Source organism: Panthera onca, chromosome A2 (assembly GCF_046562875.1).
Source record: "Panthera onca isolate mPanOnc1 chromosome A2, mPanOnc1 haplotype 2, whole genome shotgun sequence".
Classification (NCBI taxonomy): domain Eukaryota; kingdom Metazoa; phylum Chordata; class Mammalia; order Carnivora; family Felidae; genus Panthera; species Panthera onca.
The window spans coordinates 54,791,840-54,812,691 of NC_138340.1; the positions used below are offsets into that span (position 1 = coordinate 54,791,840).

At 37.9% G+C, this 20,852-nt stretch overlaps 1 protein-coding gene across 5 annotated transcripts in view; it reads right to left on the reverse strand.

The window, feature by feature from the left end:
• NR2C2 (nuclear receptor subfamily 2 group C member 2) overlaps nucleotides 1-20,852 on the reverse strand; it is a 94,792-nt gene that overhangs the window by 44,268 nt on the left and 29,672 nt on the right. For 4 of the 5 annotated variants that reach the window (XR_013554109.2, XM_078442734.2, XM_078442732.2 and 1 more), the window contains one exon: nucleotides 4,245-4,355. Coding sequence is in view for 4 of the 5 variants with exons in the window: in XM_078442732.2 (XP_078298858.1) it covers nucleotides 4,245-4,355 (111 nt within the window). In the remaining variant the exon portion in view is untranslated. Of the gene's footprint in view, nucleotides 1-4,244; nucleotides 4,356-4,927; nucleotides 5,072-20,852 lie in introns of those variants that run through there. The other variant, XM_060631853.3, reaches the window with a different exon arrangement.

Consider the following 20,852-nt stretch of genomic DNA (forward strand, 5'->3'; position numbering starts at 1 on the left):
GCTATGTGAAATAACTCAGGCAAAGAAAGACAAATACTGTATGATCTCACTTATGGAATCTTAAAAAACAAAGCAAAACAAAACACACACACACACACACACACACACACACACACACACACACACACACACACACACGCTCAATGGATACAAAGCACAGACTGGTGGTTGCCCAAAGGGGGCAGGGGTGGGCAACAGAGGTCAAAAGGTACAGATTTCCAGTTACAAAGTAAATCATGAAGATGTAATACACATCATGGTGACTATAGTTTACTGAATTGCACACTAGAAAGTTGCTAAGAAACTAAATCTTAAAAGTTTTCAACACAAAAAAATTTCTAACCATGTATGGTGATCATTTCACAATCTACACAAATATCAAATCATTATGTTGTATACTTGAAGCTAACATGATACTATAGGCCAAAAAAAAATTACACACGGACATATCCTTTGTCCCCACAATCCTACACTGAGAAACTGATCTGACGGAAGTATTCTCACAAGTGCTAAATTGAACAGGTAAAAAGTTATTCATTGCAGCATCCATAGACATCAAGAGAAAGAAAGAACGGTTTCTACATGGAACTACCTCCAAAAGATGTTGTTAAGAAAAAAGAATATAGGACAGTCTGGACAGAATGTCTACATGAATGAAAAATATGCTGTACATTATTTACACATGTGCTTTTGGTAGAGTGTGTCTGTGAAAGAACAACTAGCAATATGTAACAGTGGTTACCTCATGGGAGAGACCTGGGTGACTTGTGGAAGAGGAAGAAGGGAGGTGTATGGTTTACTCTATACTCTGCTTGGTGTGGTGTGATTTTGTTACAGCAATGAGTACCTGAGAGGGGCCAGGAGAACATCACAGTGAGAAAGGAGATGTCTGATGGCTGTGGACAAAGAAAGGACAGAGAACAAGTACTGGCGTTCCAGAAGGGATGTGTAGGAATAAAGAGGTGGTAGAAGAGAGAAGTAGGGAAGTGGGTGCTATAAGGGCCCAAGTAAAGATTTCACACTCTAAAAAATATATATGAACAGGCGCACCTGTTTATAAGGAAATTTGCAGAGGTGCCTGGGTGGCTCAGTCAGTTAAGCATCCGACTTTGGCTCAGGTCATGATCTTGAGGTCCGTGAGTTCTAGCCTCGTGTCGGGCTCTGTGCTGACAGCTCAGAACCTAGAGCCTGCTTCAGATACTCACTCTGTCTCCCTCTCTCTCTGTCCCTCACCTGCTCGTGCTCTGTCTCTCTCTCTCTCTCAAAAATTAAATAAACATTAAAAAAAATCATAAGGAAATTTGCAAACCACTGGCCTGGAAAGACTGCATCATGATGAAAACCTGTGAGATTTACTGAGAAGTCACCTTGCAATTGGATGGGTTCGATTATGCCTCATTCTCAGACAAGTGGGTGCCCTCCTATGGCTCTTACCTCCTTCTCTCCTTCCACAGTCCCCACCCTAGACCTCTGTATCCTCAAAACAATAGCTTTTAACTCTAGCCACAAGGCTACTGCCCCCACTCTGAGGACTGCCACCCTTCCCACTTGGCCCCAAAGCCCCGTTGAAGCCATTAGGATGACAGGATACTGACAGACACAAGTCTATGTTCCAGATCACCCTCTGCTGGCCTGCATAACTAGGTATGTTGGCCACATTATCATTATTAAAAACAGTAACATAAATCCTGGAATGGGAGAAAACAGTTATAAAGGACTTAACTAAGACAACTGAATGGCATTTTAGAATATAAACTATGGATTAGATAATGGTATGTTTCAATAATTAATTCCCTGATTTTGATAGCTGTATTGTGATTATGTAAGAAAATGTCATTGTTCTTAGGAAATACATACATATTCAGGGCAAAGAGGTGTGTTATTTCTATTCTCAAATGATTCAAAAAAATATACGTACATTTACTCAGAATGTTATAGCAAACAATTGGTTAAATTGGGGATATATACAGGATTTCCATGTACTATTTTCTGTGTTTGGAATTATATAAAAATAAACCTTAAGAAAAATTGTAAGTCATTTGCTAACATTGATATTTGCTTCCTATAAGTTTGCAAGCATTATCTCACCTAATCCTTTTAAAATCCCATTAAACAGGTACTATTATTGTTGTCATTTTCTAGCTATAGAGGTTACAGAAACTTTCTTCAGAGTCACACAGCTGAGAGGAGATAAAATTTGATCCTAAATCTGTTCCATTCAGAGCCAAAGATCCTAAATGTGACCTAGGTCTATCACCCTTACTGTATAATTTTTTCCTCTTAACCTTATCACAGAAGCCACCATTTGGGTTCCAAGCATTGTTATTCATGAAAACATCATAGCACTTATTCTCTTCCCAGGTCTCAGGGCATTGGAAATTCATGACTGAAGTCAGGGCTAGAAATGAAAACTATCGAAACCATTATCACCAACATCAAGAACCCAGAAATCATTCTATAACCTTAGTTTTCCTTAAAACACAAAACAAACAAAAAACAACAACAACAAAACCCTAAACCTTGAAATAGTTCAGTTGCACTTGTCCATTTTATTGACAGTTCATGATGAAAAGATTTTCAAGTATATTTACCATACGTAGAACTCATGCCTAAGAGTTATCCTCCCCAGAGAGACTAAAAGCTCAACACTAAGCATCTATTCTATAGGACTTCTGTTCAAGGGACCTTGCTACAATCCAGCCAGGACAGCAGTGTCACCACAGGCTGAGGACCAGGGCATGGGCTTAGCCCCTCTGTATGGAATGGGATGGTAGGATAGCCCTTGGGAAGAGATTCTTCTCATACTAATATGGGCGGAAATGTGCACTCTCTCAGTATATACACTAGCTACTGACAGTCTCTTGGGGAACTTTCTGTGTTCTCATCTGCCCTAAGGTGGTTGTGAGCCCATTATGTACAGGCCCTGATTGAATGCAATTAGCTCCTTTCCCAGTTGGGATAGTTACATAGGCAGAATCCTAATATCTACTACGTAAAACTATACAAGACCCATTTTCAAGTCATAATGAGCAAAACAAAAGAGAAAAAATAATTTGGCTATGACGTTCCTAATTCTGAGGAACAGTAAAACCTCTAATGTTGGGCCCATTACTTCTGAATTTCCAAACACTCAGATATGTGTTCCCTACTGGTGTGAGGTTAAAATGACTTATATGAGCTTCAGTGTTTATGATAAAATATTATACAATACAGACATAATGGGAATATAATCTTTAACTTCTTTCATTTACTTATTAGAACTCTTCTATGTTTACTTTATAATAGATAGTCCATAAAATCACTTTCTAGAATGGGTAAACATTATAGAAATTATGTAGTTATGGTATCATATTGTTCACTTATACCAACCTTGGAATAAACTGTAAATTGAAAGCAATCCTTTTACTCATTCACTCAAATTACCTGTCTGCCTGATAGTCTTTCAAATTTGTGTTATGTAACTAATGTTTTTTCTGCCATTCATCTTTGTTCATGTTTTTTGGTTTGGCCTTGTGATTCAGCTTGCTGAGGTAACTATGAGTCTTTAATCTGTGTCATCAATATATTATCTCTTCTTCTTGGCTTGTTGATTAAGATTTCAATACACATATCTTCCCTTTGTTCAATGGGCCAGAGGCAGCTTCAGAGCCCTGGGGAAGACTAAACTTCCCATAAGTGAATATCAATTAGTAACAATAACACTAGTAATAATGGTTATTGTAATAGATAATTAGTACATACTGAACATCAGTATGTGCTAATCACTGTTCTAAGCACTTTACAAGCAATATCCCATTGATTGATTCCTCACAATAACCTTATGAGGTAAGTACTACTATCACATACATTTTCTAAATGAAAAAAGCAAGGCACTGAAAAGTTAACTTTCAAGGTCAAAATAGCTAGAAAGTGGGGCACTGAACTTGACTCCAAGTGGGGGCCCATACACTTAACTACTAGGATATACTGCCTCTCAATGTGGATGCACATAAGTAATAAAATGGTACTACATCCCAAGAATTTGAGACAGTTTAGACTTTTGCATTAAAAGTAGTAAGTTAGTTCAATCAATGTAAACTTTTCTTTTTTTCTTTTTTAAGAATAAATGAGGTTGTACTATACTTAAGGCCCAAGAAGCACAACTCCTTAGTGAAATTCAAAGGCAGGTTTGTTCTAGAAAGGATTCAGAAGGCAGGTCTGCCTTTGGGCAGGTGGCTGGAACGAAGTGGGACTGGTGCAAGTACCTGAATGCGCTGAGGTGAGGCTACCGCAGAGTCGGTGGAGATTATCTGGATGCGCGGGGAGGGGCTGGTCATCCCTGGAGATTCCGGCCGAGAGGTCTGTGTCCGTGGTACCTGTGGGCAAGAAATGGGCTGGATCACAAGGGGGCTTACAAAAATGTCCGGTGGTAGCTGAGGACCATGCCTCTTGCTTTCACTGTGGCTTTGAGTAATACACTTGAGTAGTTTTGGTATTTGGACCCAGAATGACAAAGAAACCAATGAGATACTGCCACAGGATGGCCATAAGAAAATACAATCTTAAAAGAGTTATTTCTAATGTTGAAGATGCAAAAACCAACCAACCAACCCCTCCCCAAATAACCCCCCCACAAAAACACAGGAATTTTCAAATCTGCTCATATAACTTTCATAAAATAAAGTACTAAAGTAACTTTTTAGAAATGGTATTTGAATGTTTTCACTGTCCCCAAAACCAGCTGTAAAACACTCCTTTAAGATGACAGTTTCCAGAAGAAAGGCTCTCACAAACACCATAGAGGATGGCAAAAAAACCCCAGCAGTATGCTGAAAACTTCTGGGATCAGTACTTGTGAAAGAGTCCTGGCAATATCCCAGCCCCACTGGGATGGGGCTGGGAAAAGCCCATCAGTTATACAAAGGTCTGGAATTTCATCAATACCTACCAAAAGGCAAGGTTCAAGGTTCTGAGTGGTCACCTGGGCACCTGAAGTGGGCAGATACTTTTCCTTGAATAAAAGCACATCATGAACCAATGCTTTACAAACTCTTCCAAAAAACAGAAGAGGGAACACTCCTCAAATTCATTCTATGACCAAAACTAGGCAAAGACATCACAAGAAAAGAAAACTACAGGCCAATATTCCTTATGAGTATAGATGTAACAATCCTGAACAAAACACTAGCAAACTGAATCCAGAGGCATATAAAAAAATCATATACCATGACTAAGTGGGATTTACCCCAAAAATGCATGATCGGTTCACCATATTAATTAAACAATGTAATACACTATATTAACGGAGGACAAAAGCCTCATCATCTCACACAGAAAAACCATCCAACAAAATCCAAATCCAATGCCATTTCATGATAAAAACATTCAACAAACTAGAAACTAGTAAGTTCTCAATCTGATAGAGTATCTATAAAATACTCACAGCTTAACAGAACACTTAATGGTGAAAGACTGACAGCTTTCTTCCTAAGATCAGGAACTAGACAAAGATGTCTGCTTTTGCCACGTGAACTCAACACTGTACTGCAGGTTCTAGCCATAGCAATTAGGGAAGAAAAAGAAAGAAAAGCATCCAGACTTGGAAACAAAGAAGGAATACTATTTCTATTTACGGAGAATATGATCATGACATGACATGATCATAGAGAAAGTCCTAAAAAACAAAAAACAAAAAACTATTAGAACTAGTAAATGAGTCCCAAGGTTGGAAGATACAAGATCAATATATAAAAATCAACTGTATTTCTATACAAGAGCAAGGAACAACCAGAAAATGAAATTAAGGAAGTATTCCCACCTCCAGAGCGTTAAAAACAGGAATAAATACATCAAAAGAAGTGTAACACTTATACACTGAAAACTGTACACATCATTGAAAGAAATTTAAGAAGGCCTAAATAAATGTAAAGACATCTGTGTTCATGGTTCAGAAGATTAATACTGTTAAGCTCTTAATACTACTCAAACCGATCTACAGATTCAGCATAATTGCTATCAAAACTCTAGCTGCCTTTATTGCATAAATTGACAAGCTGATCCCAAAATTTTTATGAAAATCCAAGGCAATCAGAATAGCTCAAACAATCTTGAATGTTTTGGGGTGCCTGGCTGGCTCAATCAGTAGAGCATGCAACTTTCGGTCTTGGGGTTGTAAATCTGAATGCCACATGGGGTGTAGAGATTACTTAAAGATAAAATCTGTTGAAAAAAAAAAAACAACAAAACAATGATTAATTGTTCTGAGTTGGAGGACTCACACTTCTTGATATCAAAACTTATCACAAAGCTACAATAACCAAAACAGTATGGCACTGGTATAAGAACAGATATTTAGACCAATAAAAATGAATAAAAAGCTCATAAATAAACCCTCACATATATGGTCAAATGATTTTCCACAAAAGTGCCATGACAGCTCAATGGGGAAAAGAGAGTCTTTTCAACAAAAGGTGATGAAGCAACTGGACACAACATACCATATGAATGAAACTGGACCCCTCCCTCATACCATCCAAGCAAATATTAACTCGAGAGAGGAAGGACTCTGGAAAAAGATGGCAGAGTGGGAAGCACCAGGAATTTGTCTCCCCACCAAACCTTAACTGCACAGGTAGAATCTGACTCATGTAACTATTTTGGAACTCTGGAGTCTATTGGATATTTGAAGGCTTGCAACTCCCAGGGGAAGGCCTGGACAATAAGCTGTAGTTAGTTTCTCAATTTTGGCTTCTCTTAGCAGCTGGTAGCAGCTGCCCATCTTCCATGTCTACTCTGAAGCCATGGGCACATGTTCCAGAAACAGCTTGCATACAGCTTGTGGGAGCCCAGGTGGACAAAAGGATCCTTGTCCTCCACAAATACGGGGGATGTGTGCTCCAGTCGCTGACTGCTACTTCTAACCACAGAAGTGCAGAAAAAGAAGGGACAGCCATTGTTGCTGTACTTCCCCCTATTGTTGCAAGCCCCTCTGTTTCTAGCTTGAGTGACTTCCAGGGGCCTTAAAGTCCTGGATTATTTCTCCCCACTCCTCTATTTTTCTGTTTTTCCTCTTTTGGGATCCAAACATTAAAGACAAGGACATTCAAGAGCAAATGCATATACAGGAAAAAATAGACAGTGACTGTACATGCCTAGGGGAAGGCACAGGTCTGAGAAAAGACCTCAGAAGTCCTTAAGTTTATACGTCAGGATGATCCTTAGCACAGAGACAGCCTAAACATTAAAAAACAAAAATAAAAACAGTAACAAAAACCAGCAAATTCTAGGAAGGGGGGAGAATCAGATTCCCAGAGTTACCACATTAATAGATTCAAATATCAAGTTTTCAACAACAAAAAAAATCACAAGGCATAAAAAGAAACTGGAAAGTATGGGCTATCTAAAAGAAAAAAATAAATCAACAGAAATGATTGCTGAAAAATCTCTGATGTCAGGTCTACTAGACAAAGACTTTAAAAACAACTATCTGAAAGTTACTCAAAAAACTAAAGGAAGATGGGCAGTAGCCAGAACCCAAAAGGGATTAAAAAAACAAAAACAAAAACAAAAATCCTAAAGAGAAACCAAAAATAAACTCTGGAGCTGAAAAGTAAAATAACTGAAGTGAAAAATTCACTAGTGGGATTCAAAATCAGATTTGATCAAGCAGAATAATTAAAAACCTTGAAGACAGAACAATGGAAATTAGAGTCTGAAAAGCAAAACAAAACAACAAAAACATTGAAGAAAGCTGACCAGTGTTACGGAGCCTACAGGCCATCAAGTAGACCAACATATGCACTGTGGGAGTCCATGAGGAGGAGAGAGAGAGAAAGGGGCAGAGAGAATATTTGAAGAAATAATGCCAGAAAACTCCCCAAATCTGAAGAAAGACATGAATATAAATACCTAAGTAGTTCAATGAATTCTATATAAGAGGACCTCAAAGACACATTATAATCAAACTTTCAAAAGACAAAGACAAAGAATGCTGAAAGCAGCGAGAGAGAAGTAACTCACATACAAGGGAACAATTATGTTACTTGCGGATTTCTCACTGAAAACTGTGGAGGTTGGGGCGCCTAGGTGGCTCAATCGGTTGAGCGTCCGACTTTGGCTCAGGTCATGATCTCACGGTTTGTGAGTTCGAGCCCCGCATTGGGCTCTGTGCTGACAGCTCTGAGCCTGGAGCCTGCTTTGGATTCTGTGTCTCCCTCTCTCTCTGCCCCTCCCCCACTCATACTCGCTCTCTCTCTCTCTCTCTCTCTCTCAGAAATAAACATTAAAAAAAAAAAAAACTGTAGAGGTCAGAAGATAGTGGGCTGATATATTCCAAGTGTTCAAAGAAAAAAAACTATCAACCAAGAATCTTATACCTGGAAAAACTGTCCTTCAAAAGTGAGGGAGAAATTAAGACATTTCCAGATAAACAAAAGCTGAGAGAGTTCATGATCAGTAGACCCACCCTGCAAGAAATGCTCAAGGGAGTCCTGCACAGTGAAATGAAAGGTCATTAGACACTAACCTGAAGCTACCTGGAGAAATAAAGATCTCAAGAAAGGTAAATACATGGGTAATTATAAAAGCTAGTATTATTGTAACAATGGCTTATAATGTATTTTTTGTTTCCTACATGATTTAAAAGACTAACATGTTTAAAGAAAAAAAAAACTATTAGTGTAAAAGCTTGTATTATTGTAAGTTTGGTTAGGAACTCCAAATCTTGCTTTCTACATAATGCATTTAAAATAATTATTAGTTTATGTTTTGGAACACATAATATACAAAGATGTAATTTTGTGACATGAACCAAAAGGGATAGAACAGAGCTCAAAGGAGGAAAGTTTTTGTATATCACTGAAGTTAAGCTGGTATAAATTCAAACTAGAGTGAATGGATGTTAAATATAATTACCATGGTAACCACAAAGAAAATAGCTATAAAATATACAAAAGGAAATGAAAAAGGATTTTAAACATCTTACTACACACAAAAAAAATCAACTGAATACAAAAGATAGGAATGTAAGAAATGGGGAACAAAAAAAGCTTTATAAGGCATACAAAAAAACAAGTAACAAAATGACATATAAGTCCCTCCTTATCGTAATTCTCTAAATGCAAATACATTAACCTTTCCATTCGAAAGAGAGATTGGCAGAATGTATAGAAACTCATGTTCCAACTATATGCTATCTACAAGAAACTCATTTTAGAACCAAGACAGAAATAGAACCAAATGACACAAATACCTAGAAAATGAAAGGAAGGAGAAAGATATTCCATACAAATAGTAACCAAAAGAACCACAGGTGGCTGTACTAATATCAAACAAAATAAACTAAATTTTAAAAGGTTACAAGGACAAAGAAGGACACTATACATTAACAAAAGGTTTCAATGTAGCAAGAAGATGTAACAATTACATTTACACATCTAATAACAGACCACAAAAATATGTGAAGAAAAAACTGACAGAATTTAAGGGAGAAATAGTTCTGCAATAATGGCTGGAGACTTTGAGGTACCTTGGGCTTGGTCAGTCAAGTATCTGACTTCAGCTCAGGTCATGGCCAGTTAAGCATCTGACTTCGGCTCAGGTCACGATCTCGTGGTTTGTGAGTTTGAGTCCAGCGTTAGGCTTCATGTTGACAGTGCAGAGTCGGCTTAGGATTCTCTCTCTCTCTCCTCCTCTCCTTGCCCCCACCCCACTTGTACTCTTTCTCTCTTAAAATAATAAATAAACTTTATAAAAAAAAAAATAGTTGGAGACTTCAATACCCCAATCTGAATAATGGATAGAACAGACAGACATAGTATATGCAAAGAAATAGAGAACTTAATACAACAAACCAACCACACACTATACAGAACACTTTACCCAGAAACAACAAATACTCAGAAAAATTTCTCAGGTACACACGGGACATTCTCTAGGACAGACCAGGTGAGGTCACAAGTTAAGCTTCAACAAATTTTAAAAGACAGGTAACATACAAGGTATCTTCTCTGACCATAAGGGAATAAAGTTAGAAATCATCAGCGAGTGAACCAAGAAATGTCCCAAACATGTGGAAATTAAACAATACATTCTTGGTGTTGGATCAAAGAGGAAATTATAAGGGAAATTAGAAAAAGCTTACAGATGGATGAAAACAAACAAAACATTTATAGGACAAATGTGAAAGCAGTGTTAAGGGGTAAATTTATGAACTATAAATGTTTTGATTAAAAAACCAGAAAGATTTCAAGTGAACAATGTAACTTTATAACTTATAGAACTAGAAAAAGAATAAACTGAACCAAAGCCAGCCGGAGACAGGAAATAATAAAGATTATCACAGAGATAAAAGAAATACAGAAAAATAGAGAAAAATCAATTAAAACAAAAGTTGGTTCTTTGAAAAGATCAACAAAATTGACTAATCTGTAGCTAGATGGACTAAAGGAAAAAAAAAAGAGAAAAGACTGCGATTACTAAAATCAGAAATGAAAGTGAAGACATTACTATCAATTCTATAGAACCATAAGGATTATAAGAGAATATTAAGAACAGCTCTATGCCAACAAAATTGTTGGCATCAGATGGACAAAGGCCTAGAAACACAAAACCTACCATGACTAAATCATGAAGAAATATAAAATATGAATAGATCTATAACTATGAAGGAGACTGAACCAATTATCAAAAATTTCCCCACAGAGAAAATCCCTGGACCTGATGGCTCACTGGTGATTTCTACCAAACCTTTAAAGAAAAACTAGTATTAAGCCTTCTCAAACTTTCCCCAAACACTGAACAGGAACACTTCCTAACTCCTTCTATGAGGCTAGCATTATCCTGATACCAAAGCCAGACAAAGACAGTACAAGAAAACTACAGACCAGTATCTCTTATGAACTGATAGAAAAATCCTCAACAAAATACTAGCAAACAGAACTCAGCAGCATACTAAAATAATTAAACACCTTGACATGAAATGGGATTTATTCCTGTAACACAAGGTTCAAAATACAAAATCAATGTGACATACCATGTTAGCAGAATTAAAACAGGGGTGGGGGAGAATCACACAATCACCTCAATAGCTGGAGAAAAAGCATTTCATGATAAAAACACTCAACAAACTAGGAACACAAGAAAACTATCTCCACATAATAAAACTATATGAAAAACTCACAGTGAATATCATACTCAATGGTGAAAGATATGAAAGTTTTTCCTTAAGATAAGGAACAAAGCAAGGATGCCTGCTTTTACCACTTCTACTCAATCTAGTACTAGAAGTTCTAGCCAGAGCAATTAGGCAAGAAAAGGAAAGAAAAGGCATCCAAATCGTAAATAAGGAGTAAAATAATCTGTTTGCAAATGATATGATCAAGGATTACCCATCAAGAAAAAGTCTGTTAGAAAAAGTCTGTTAGAGTTTTGGCTGAATCTATTGTTACCCTGTGAGTTAATTCTACCAATTTCAGATATATGGAATTCTTAACTGATTGAATAATATGCTAATTTTCTGGTTTAGATACTCACTTTACCTGTAAAACATTGTAAAGCAATCAACATAATATGAGTACCACAGGCTATGGAATCAGACAGAGCTGGGCTCTGAAACATGTACTATCACCCTAAGCAAGCCACCTAAACCCTCTAAACTTCAGTTTCCTGAAATTTAACATGGATATATTGTTACTACTTTATGAGATTGATGAGAGGGACAATGAATGTTAAGTATTAATTCCATTCAACACTTAGTAGCTATTAATACTATCACAAACTTCCTGAAAATTTCTCTAAAATCTGAGTTATAGTGTGTAAACATTAATGTCACATGTGATAAACTGTACTAGTGTGAGGCTCTCCTTGACCAGAAAATTATTTTTGTTCTTATTAAAAAGTATTAAATCCTACCTCATATCATCTACAGAAAAAAAAATTTTTTTAATGTTTATTCATTTTTGAGAGACAGAGAGAGAGACAGCATGAGTGGGGGAGGGGCAGAGAAAGAGGGAGACACAGAATCCGAAGCAGGCCCCAGGCTCTGAGCTGTCAGCACAGAGCCTGATGTGGGGCTCGAACCCACAGACCACGAGATCATGACCTGAGCTGAAGTTAGACACTTAACTGACTGAGCCACCCAGGTACCCCTACAAAAAAAAAAATTTTTTATAAATTTTTTAAAAATGTTTATTTATTTTTGAGAGAGAGAGAGAGAGAGACAGACAGACAGAGACAGAGCATGAGTGGGGGAGGGGCAGAGAGAGAGAGGGGGGAGACAGAATCTGAAACAGAACCCCAGGCTCTGAGCTGTCGGCACAGAGCCCGATGCGGGGCTTGAACCCACAGACAGCGAGATCATGACCTGAGCCAAAGTCGGATGCTCAACCAACTGAGCCACCCAGGCACCCCCTCCCCAAATTTAATGGGCAAAAGAGTTGAACAGACATTTCTCCAAAGAAAATATTCAAATGGCCAATAAGCCGAAGAAGAAAATTGCTCAACATCATTAATCATTAGGGAAATGTAAATCAAAACCACATTAAGATATCATTTCCCATGCATTTTAGGATGGTTATAATAAAAAAGAGGAATGCCTGGGTGGCTCAGTTGGTTAAACATTCAACTCTTGGTTTTGGCTCACGTCATTCACGATTTGTGGGTTCGAATCCCGCATCAGGTTCTGCGCTGGTAGTGCAGAGCCTGCTTGGGATTCTCTCTCTCCCTCTCTCTCTGCCCCTCCCCTGCTTGCATCCTCTCTCTCTCAAAATAAATAAACTAAAAAAAAAAAAAAAAAGAAAGAGTAACAGCATTCAAAAAGTATTTCATCGGGTCTCAAAGAAGGTTTCTATGTTAGTAAGCCAAAGAAGCTCTTGTCTGTGCTTCACTTGAACCTGCTATGTGTTAACCCTGTGCCACACTAGAGCTTGCTGCATGCTGTTGTACAATCAAAAGCAGTTCTCCCCTCTAGCATCTGTTGGGCAAGATGGACAGCTATAGTGGAAGAAGCACAGGTTGGGTAAGGCCTCTACAAATTTGTCTGAGACGCAGTACAGATCATGTTGGCAATGTTGCCTGGTAGTTCAGTAATAAATTCAGATTGGATGAACAACCCAAAATATCCCTCATATTTATTAGAGGGATGATTAACTCTGAAAGTGACAGGTTAATGGGAAAATACTTGGGGTCCCCCACTCCCGTGGCCTTTAGAGAGAAGGTGTGTTCTAGTGGCAGCAGGGGCAGTTTAGATATGATCTGGCTTGAAGGCAAAGTCCTGCCATGATGGGACTGCTCAGAAATTCTTGCAGCTGTGTGAATTTAGAGCCTGATGTTATAAACACACATCAAGGTGGGGAATATACTTTTTTTTTTCCAGAAGCATATTGTTGAGTATCATTTAGCACAGTTGTAGGAAGTCAATTTGGTAACAGGACATAAAAATATTAGATGTATTTCTGACGAGTGGAAGCATCTCCTTTCCATCCTTTCCTGCTTATCTTTTCAGTGCCCGATATCAGTCTTGGCCCTCTGCCTTAGCCTACTTTCAACTCCCTCAGTCTGCTCAAGTTGCAAAGGACAGGATCATTAATTCATACTGAATGAAAAATATAAATGCCTGGCAATACCCAGGTGTGTGCACCCTGGCCAGAGCACCTGCACTTTGACAGGAAAAATTGCCAGTCCAAAGGACTCAATTAAATCACAAGCAAGGTGTGAAAGTATGTTTGGACATAGGTGTTCCAGGGCATGGTCTCTTGACTCACATTTAAAAGGGTAAAAATCAGCTCTTCTATTTTGCATCCTTTGTAAAGTGGATTGTGCTTCCCCAACATACAAATATTTACAGTCTAATGAGTTTAATAAAAGCCCTGCTCCTCAGGCCAGCCTTTTCTGATCCCTCAGGTTGGTATACATGTTCTGTTCTAGGTGCCGAGAGTTCCTGCATCTCAGCACTCTCCACAAGGCACCTACTGTAACTGCTTAAGTCTACCTCAGAGGGCAGTAGGAAACACTTCCTACTTTTCCTTTTTTCCCAAGGCTAGGTTCATTTTAGGGCCACAATGCTTGCTTAATGAATGAACACTTCCTAACTTTAGGAATGAGTAAGAAATCTGTTTTATAGTCCTTGGTCCTAAACTGTGCCAAGACCTTTTTTTCTCTTACTCCACTCTTATGCCTGTCTGCTAATTAGACATCCTGCAGGTACTGCACAACACCTGCCCTGGCAGTTTATTACATAAACCAAGGCGTACAGGCTTTCACTGACACACCTGGGTTTATGAGGCTGATGGGAAAGTTCATACATTTTCACCCTGGAGTGAGAACCTTCTCTATTCCATTATAAGAAAGCATTGCTGTAGCAGCACTTTTTAAAGGAATAAATTCTTAGGAAAATTTTCTATGGTGATTACATGCTAAAAGATAGACATTTAGGTTGAAAAGAATGCCCACAGCATTGAGCTAAGGAGCAAATATTAAGAGTTTCTAAATCTATAATTTATTCTGAGTTTTGGCTGCAACATTCCCATGGGTTATTAATAGGGCAACCAAGTTCACACCCTGTGAAAAAAACAGATCATGCAGACCCAATATGTTACGAATCTCAACCACAAACTTCTGACTTCTCAACATTCCCAGTGAAATTATGAACAAAGTAAATGCCTAAGTAGGGTAAAGGCACTTTACCTCCAGCCTGAATTGAAATGTACCACACCCTCCTTTTATTTCAAAGGACCATTAAATAGTAAGTGTAGTGAGGGTCAATGGGCAGAGTTAAGTCCTCTTTGTGCTGCAACTTGCACCAGAGTGCACAGGAGTGTTGATCTTCAAAGTGCTCATTGCTCACCTCATACAAAGGATTAGGACCTTACAATGCCAGTGTGCTGTGTTCCTAAAAAATAAATTATCTTGATGACTGGTAAGTCCCAGGCTCTTCTTTAAACTAAAGTCAATTAAGGATTCAAAACTGAACATTACAAATCAGCCTCACTGATTCATATCAGAGTTGATTAACCAGTTTTTAAATTTTCCAGTTGATAATGTTTAAAAAGATAGAACTATAACCCTAAATTTCTTGGCACAAAAACAAAGATCCACACAGTCAACAACCACTACCCACCCACATTATATAAAAACAATGAGGTGTTAAGAGCAACTCTCTGTTCATAAGCAGGTCAATCTGTTGAAAACAAACAAGGAAGCAGCTTTTGCCCTATTTAACTTAACCAGCATAATCAAATACAAGTTCCTACGAAGACATAACTTGCTGGGTGCTAATAAGCACAGCAACAGACACTAAATGGAATTCCTTCATATACATACCAGGCATTTAAATCCACTGTTCTTTTGCCAACTGCTCTAAAAACAAGTACCTATGAAACATACTGCTTTTCAAGGAGGCTTCCCCCAGAAACACAGAGAATGAGAACAGGCTTCAAAATTGCAGTCTTGTTGTTCTTAGGACCCTTAAAACTTACCATGCCAATGGCTCCCTCCAGCTTTATTTACATTTTTCCTCAGCAACCTCCCAGGCCAGAGAGCCCCACCAAAAGGGTTGGTTGGGGAAGCGCAGGCATTTGCTTTCAAACCACCAGTGCAGATTCCATTCACCAAAACCAGACAGAGCTGTTTAAAGATGCCCTCTCTACGACCCTGCTTGCTGAAGGTCAAGTACACTATCACTCCCTGTAACCAAGGAAGCAAAATTGACATGTTCCTGCCGTTTCACCAGCTGCTAAAGCAGTTTGTCTAATAATATGATTAATTGCTTCTAGGGAAGATGTACTTTGCTTTACAAAGTTCTCCCTTCACCTAGGTTGCTGCCTTTGCTAAATGTGCACCCCCCCCCCCCCCCGCCCCACCAGCTTCCCCTTAAAGACCACCTTTCCTGAACTGAGAGCTCCTGAGAGCATGTTACCATGGAATCTAACCAACTCAAAACAGTCCTAAAACTATAAAGAGTGGAGGTAAGATTTGGAGAACTCAGAAATACCACATTCTGCATATAGCATTTTCAACTTCACAGTACATCAAGCCAACATTTTTAAAGACATGGGGTCTTTGCAAACTACTATACCATTCAAAGGGAAGGCAACATAACAATCACAAGAATAATAGCACTGGGCACATTTAACAAATATTTTACTACACCCACCCAATATGTGCCAGGCTTATGAGTACAGGTCAGAGTTCTAGCCCCTGTAGCCTCTCATACTCGCAGGAAGGTGAGCACATGTAGTCTGTGCAAATGAGGATGCTGTATGTAGTAACTGGCCACGGAATGGCTCAAGTCTCAGTGTCAGCCCTCCCCCGCAGGCCATAGAGGAAAGAGCTTCTGAGGTCACTGTTAGAGGTGGGGCTGTAACTAATACTCAGATCCTCTGGCTGCTAGACAAGAGCACCTGTCTCTAAGCCAAGCTGTAGCCTTCTGTTTGACATGTAACTTAACTACCTGTTTCAATACCTGGGCAAAGAACTAATATAAAGTGAATGCTGGCCAATCACCAAAAACAGACAAAACAAATGAAAGCCGGGGGGGGGGGGGGAGTAGGAAGAAAGAGGTTTTAGGGATATTTACTTTTATATAGGATAAGAGGAGGGAACTGATAGAGTAAGGAAATTTTTAATAGTAAGTTCACTGTGTTATAAACAATGAATTTCTACTCCACAGAAGTTTGTATACGTACTAACTTAAAACAATCCAAGTTAAAGGAATATGCCACCTATTTTTTAGGTTCTGGCACAAACCTAGGCATCCCAACCTAAAAGGGAAAAATTAATTCAGGAGTAAAAAAAGAGAGAGGATTCTCCTTTTTACCTATTTTTTTTTACATTAGAGAGCGTGTGTGCTCAAGTGGGGGACAGTGAGAGAGAATCTAAAGCAGAGAGCATGGAGCCTGAGATGCAGGGCTTGATCCCACGACCCTGGGATCATGACCTGAGCTGAAATCTGGAGTCGGACGTTCAACTAACTGAGCTACCCGGTGCCCTAAGGATTCTCCTTTTTTAAAAAGGAAACTAAAAGTCCCCCTACCTCAACAACTATTTAAAGTTCTAAGAAACGTAACATTCAGTAAAGCTAATAAGTGATGTGTAAAATGAAAGATTAATACAAAGAAGCAAAAAGCTCCAAGGCCCAACTGTTCAGGTCAATAGGTCTGTTCTTCTCATCATAAAAATCTGTACACGCCCTCTGATCTGGTGATTCTACTTCTGGGAATCCACCTTATATAAACTATCCTAAATACAGAAATGGCTTTATCAGTGTGTGCTCCTAAATTATTTTTCTAGGGAATACAGGAATTCCCTCTCTCAGGGGTCTGGATAAAGTAGAGCCCACCTTCAACTGTAGAAGCAGAAAGTGCCAGATACTTGCAGGTCTAGCTTACCTTAGTGGGCAGCGGGTTGATCAGATGTTCGTGCTGAGACTACTGGCAGCAGGAACCCCATGGCCAGCCTAGGCAGTGTTGTGGTGTATAGCCATAGCTTCACCAAACTGGCTGTTTGGGGAGATTTGTTTTCATAGCTGCAAAGCTATATTTCTAGTCCTCCTGTAACTCTGTCAAGTTAATCCAATCCTTCCCCACACATAGTTTAACTCCGTGTTTTTTAGGAATCCTATTTTTTTTTAAATCAGCAACAGCTGGTTTTTCTTGTTTGTTTTCGGCACCCTCAACTGGTAAAGAATGGATGTATTTAACCTAAAGGTCAGAATCAACTTAAATGTCCCAAACTAGGAGATAGGTTAGTAAATTATTCTATGCTCCCTTGATACAATATTATGTAGCTATGAAAAATGTTGGTTATGCAGGCTATGTAGCAACCTGTGGAAAGGATATTTACATTTATTCTGTCAAACAACAATCTAGGTGTGCACACTGATTACAGCTGGATGATGTGCATGTGAAAAGAAGACCAAAAAAGAATATGCTTATTCATTCAATAAAGAAATCTTAATATTGAGTGCTTACTATGTTCCAGGCACTCGAAAGTGTTTTACACTGGGAAGACAAACAGCAAGTGAAACAAAGTTCCTGCCTTTCTGCAACTTACATTCTATTGTGATAAATAAAAAAGTATATATGTTTTTTATTTTATTATTTTTATTATTTTTTAAATGTTTATTTATTTTTGAGAGAGACATAGTGTGAGCGGGCAAGAGGCAGAGAGAGGGAGACACAGACTCTGAAGCAAGCTCCAGGCTCTGAGAGCTGTCAGCACAGAGCCTGATGCAGGGCTTGAACTCACGAACTGTGAGATCATGACCTGGGCTGAAGTCAGAAGCTTAACCAACCGATCCACCCAAGTGCCCCTATGTTTTTTAGATAATGATAAGCATTTTGGAGAAAAGTAAGATGTAAGAGGGACAAAGGGTGACCGAGGTGGAAATGGTTGTTATTTTATACAAGAAGTGATCAAGTAATAAAATGATAGTGTTAAGATGTGCTCAAATATAGAAATATGGCTTTCTTTTCTCCTCTGCAAATTTTCCAGCATGTTTTACCACTTTCATAATCAATTAAAAAAAAAATTTCCAAAAAAGTTACCTTTTAAAACCAGCAAATATTGCTAGAATTTGGTATTATGAATGATCTTATTTTCTACCCCAAGTCTGATATAATGAGTGTTCTTCATACTTTTCTTCATTTTAAAAAGAAAAACTTTTCTACGCATTCAGGAAAATATATATATTTTTTTGTAAGATGAGATTCTACTGTGAAAAAGAATTCTCGGTCTCCATGTCCTTTGAAGGACTGCTACTGAAGATATTTTAAAACCATGCTATATTTCTGCAACTACAAATCTAAACTGAATCATCCTGGTAGGCAGCTAGTTACAGGGAAACTCATTACACTTAGAACACCAGCTCCTGTCTGGGTGGCTTTGGACAAGTCCCTTAATTGTTCTAAGCCTCTGCTTACACATTTGTAAAACTGAGGTGGATACCTCTTACTTCACAGAATAATGGGAGGATTAAAATGAGGCAATGAAGTACAAAGCATTATATAAATACAGAGCATTCCTACTAAAATTTCCCTGACGAAATCCAATGCACAATGCTAAACCTATCACCCTGAATAAGATGTTATCTCCTATGCAAATGTTCATTTGTTTGTTTATAGACAAGATGGTTTCATTTCTAATCCTCCATTTTCTGTGACCAATAAAAGGCTACAGTCTCCAAAATCTTTTTAAAAGTATGAGGCACTAAAGGTATACATATACCTCAAATGCAGTGAGATTTCAAGAAAGGAGATGTTTTCTATGATAGAACGTTACTATTTTCCCCAAGACATACTTATCATAGGAAATTATTTTGGCACAATCCTTCTACGTAAGGTATGTCATATCTACAAGGGCATCATGCTTCATCATTTTCTCCTTTTTGACAATTCCACTTATCAACTCTTTTTCCCTCTCCATACTACCAGTAAGTTGTCTTACTTATAACACTAGTTTTATTCTAAGTCCACTGTGTATATTTCATTTACAAAACAGCTTCACTTTACTACCCTTAACTCATAGCTTACGTCTGTGCAACTATCTGAATTTTCCATTACATCTTCTATGATAGCTATGCCCAAGTATTTACATGAAATACATACTACTTTTTAATAACTTGCTTCTTTTTATTTCTCTTGAATTTAGTTATTGTACTATACTGATTTTTGTAAATTATTTCTGTATTAATGGATATATTTACTATGAGTATCACTTTGGTATAGTAAAAGAGTCATTAAGAAACACTGCAATAAAAAGGGGGTGCTGGGTCTGAAGGAACAGACAACTCCTTGAAGGAAGGGTCACATGGTATGTACTCAATGAATGCTTGCTGAATTAACAACAGAGTTTATCAGTGGCCCAGCTACTTCTTGTATATAAAGCTATATGATTGTTAACTGTCAAAAAAAAAAAAAAAACCACAAAAAAACCAAAACCCCACAAAAACTTGGAAGGTAACATTCTGCCCAGATAGCTTTTGAATCAGTGATTCTACTTCTGGTCTAGAGAAATACACCCAACATGTGAGCCCAACAAGGCATCATATACAAAGATGTTCGTTGTAGCACTATTTATGTTTGGGAAAATCTGGAAACAACTCAAAAATGTGCTTCTATAGTGGAGTGGCTACATAAATAGAGCTCTAATTTATGTAATACTACATGATAGTAAAAAGAATTATATAGATTTGAGTAACTGGAACTCTTGTACACTACTGGTAGGAATATAAAATGCTACTATTTTGAAAATCAATCATTATATTTGAGACAAAGTAAAAAAGGCAACTTATAGAACATCTTATCTAGTGTGGTTCCATTTATGCTAAATTTAAAAATCTATAAACACTTAACCCTTGAAAAACATGGGTTTGAAGTGCATGAGTACCCTTACATGAAGATTTTTTACAATAAATGCAGTGTGATACTGTGTATGTATTTTCCCTTCCTTATGACTTTCTTAATAGCATTCTTTCTCTAGTTTACTTTGTTGTAAGACTATAATGCATACAACATACAAAACATGTGTTAATCATTTTATGTTATTGATAAGGCTTCCAGTCAATAGGAGGCTATCAGAAGTTAAGTTTTGGGGGAGTCAAAAATTATACATGGATATTCAACTATGCGGGGTTTGGCATACCATCCGAGCCCCCATGTTCTTTAAGGATCAAATGTACTTCTATAGTGACATATACATGAATATAAATACTTAGGAAAAAACCCTGGAAGGTAACACACCAAAGTAAAACAAATTTCAAGAACTGTTATTATACAGACCAGATTTTCTGATTATATTAAGTTTAAAAAGTTACAAAAAAGATAATTATCAATGTAAAACTTAGAACTATAAAACTGCTAGAGAAAACAAGGGGGAAA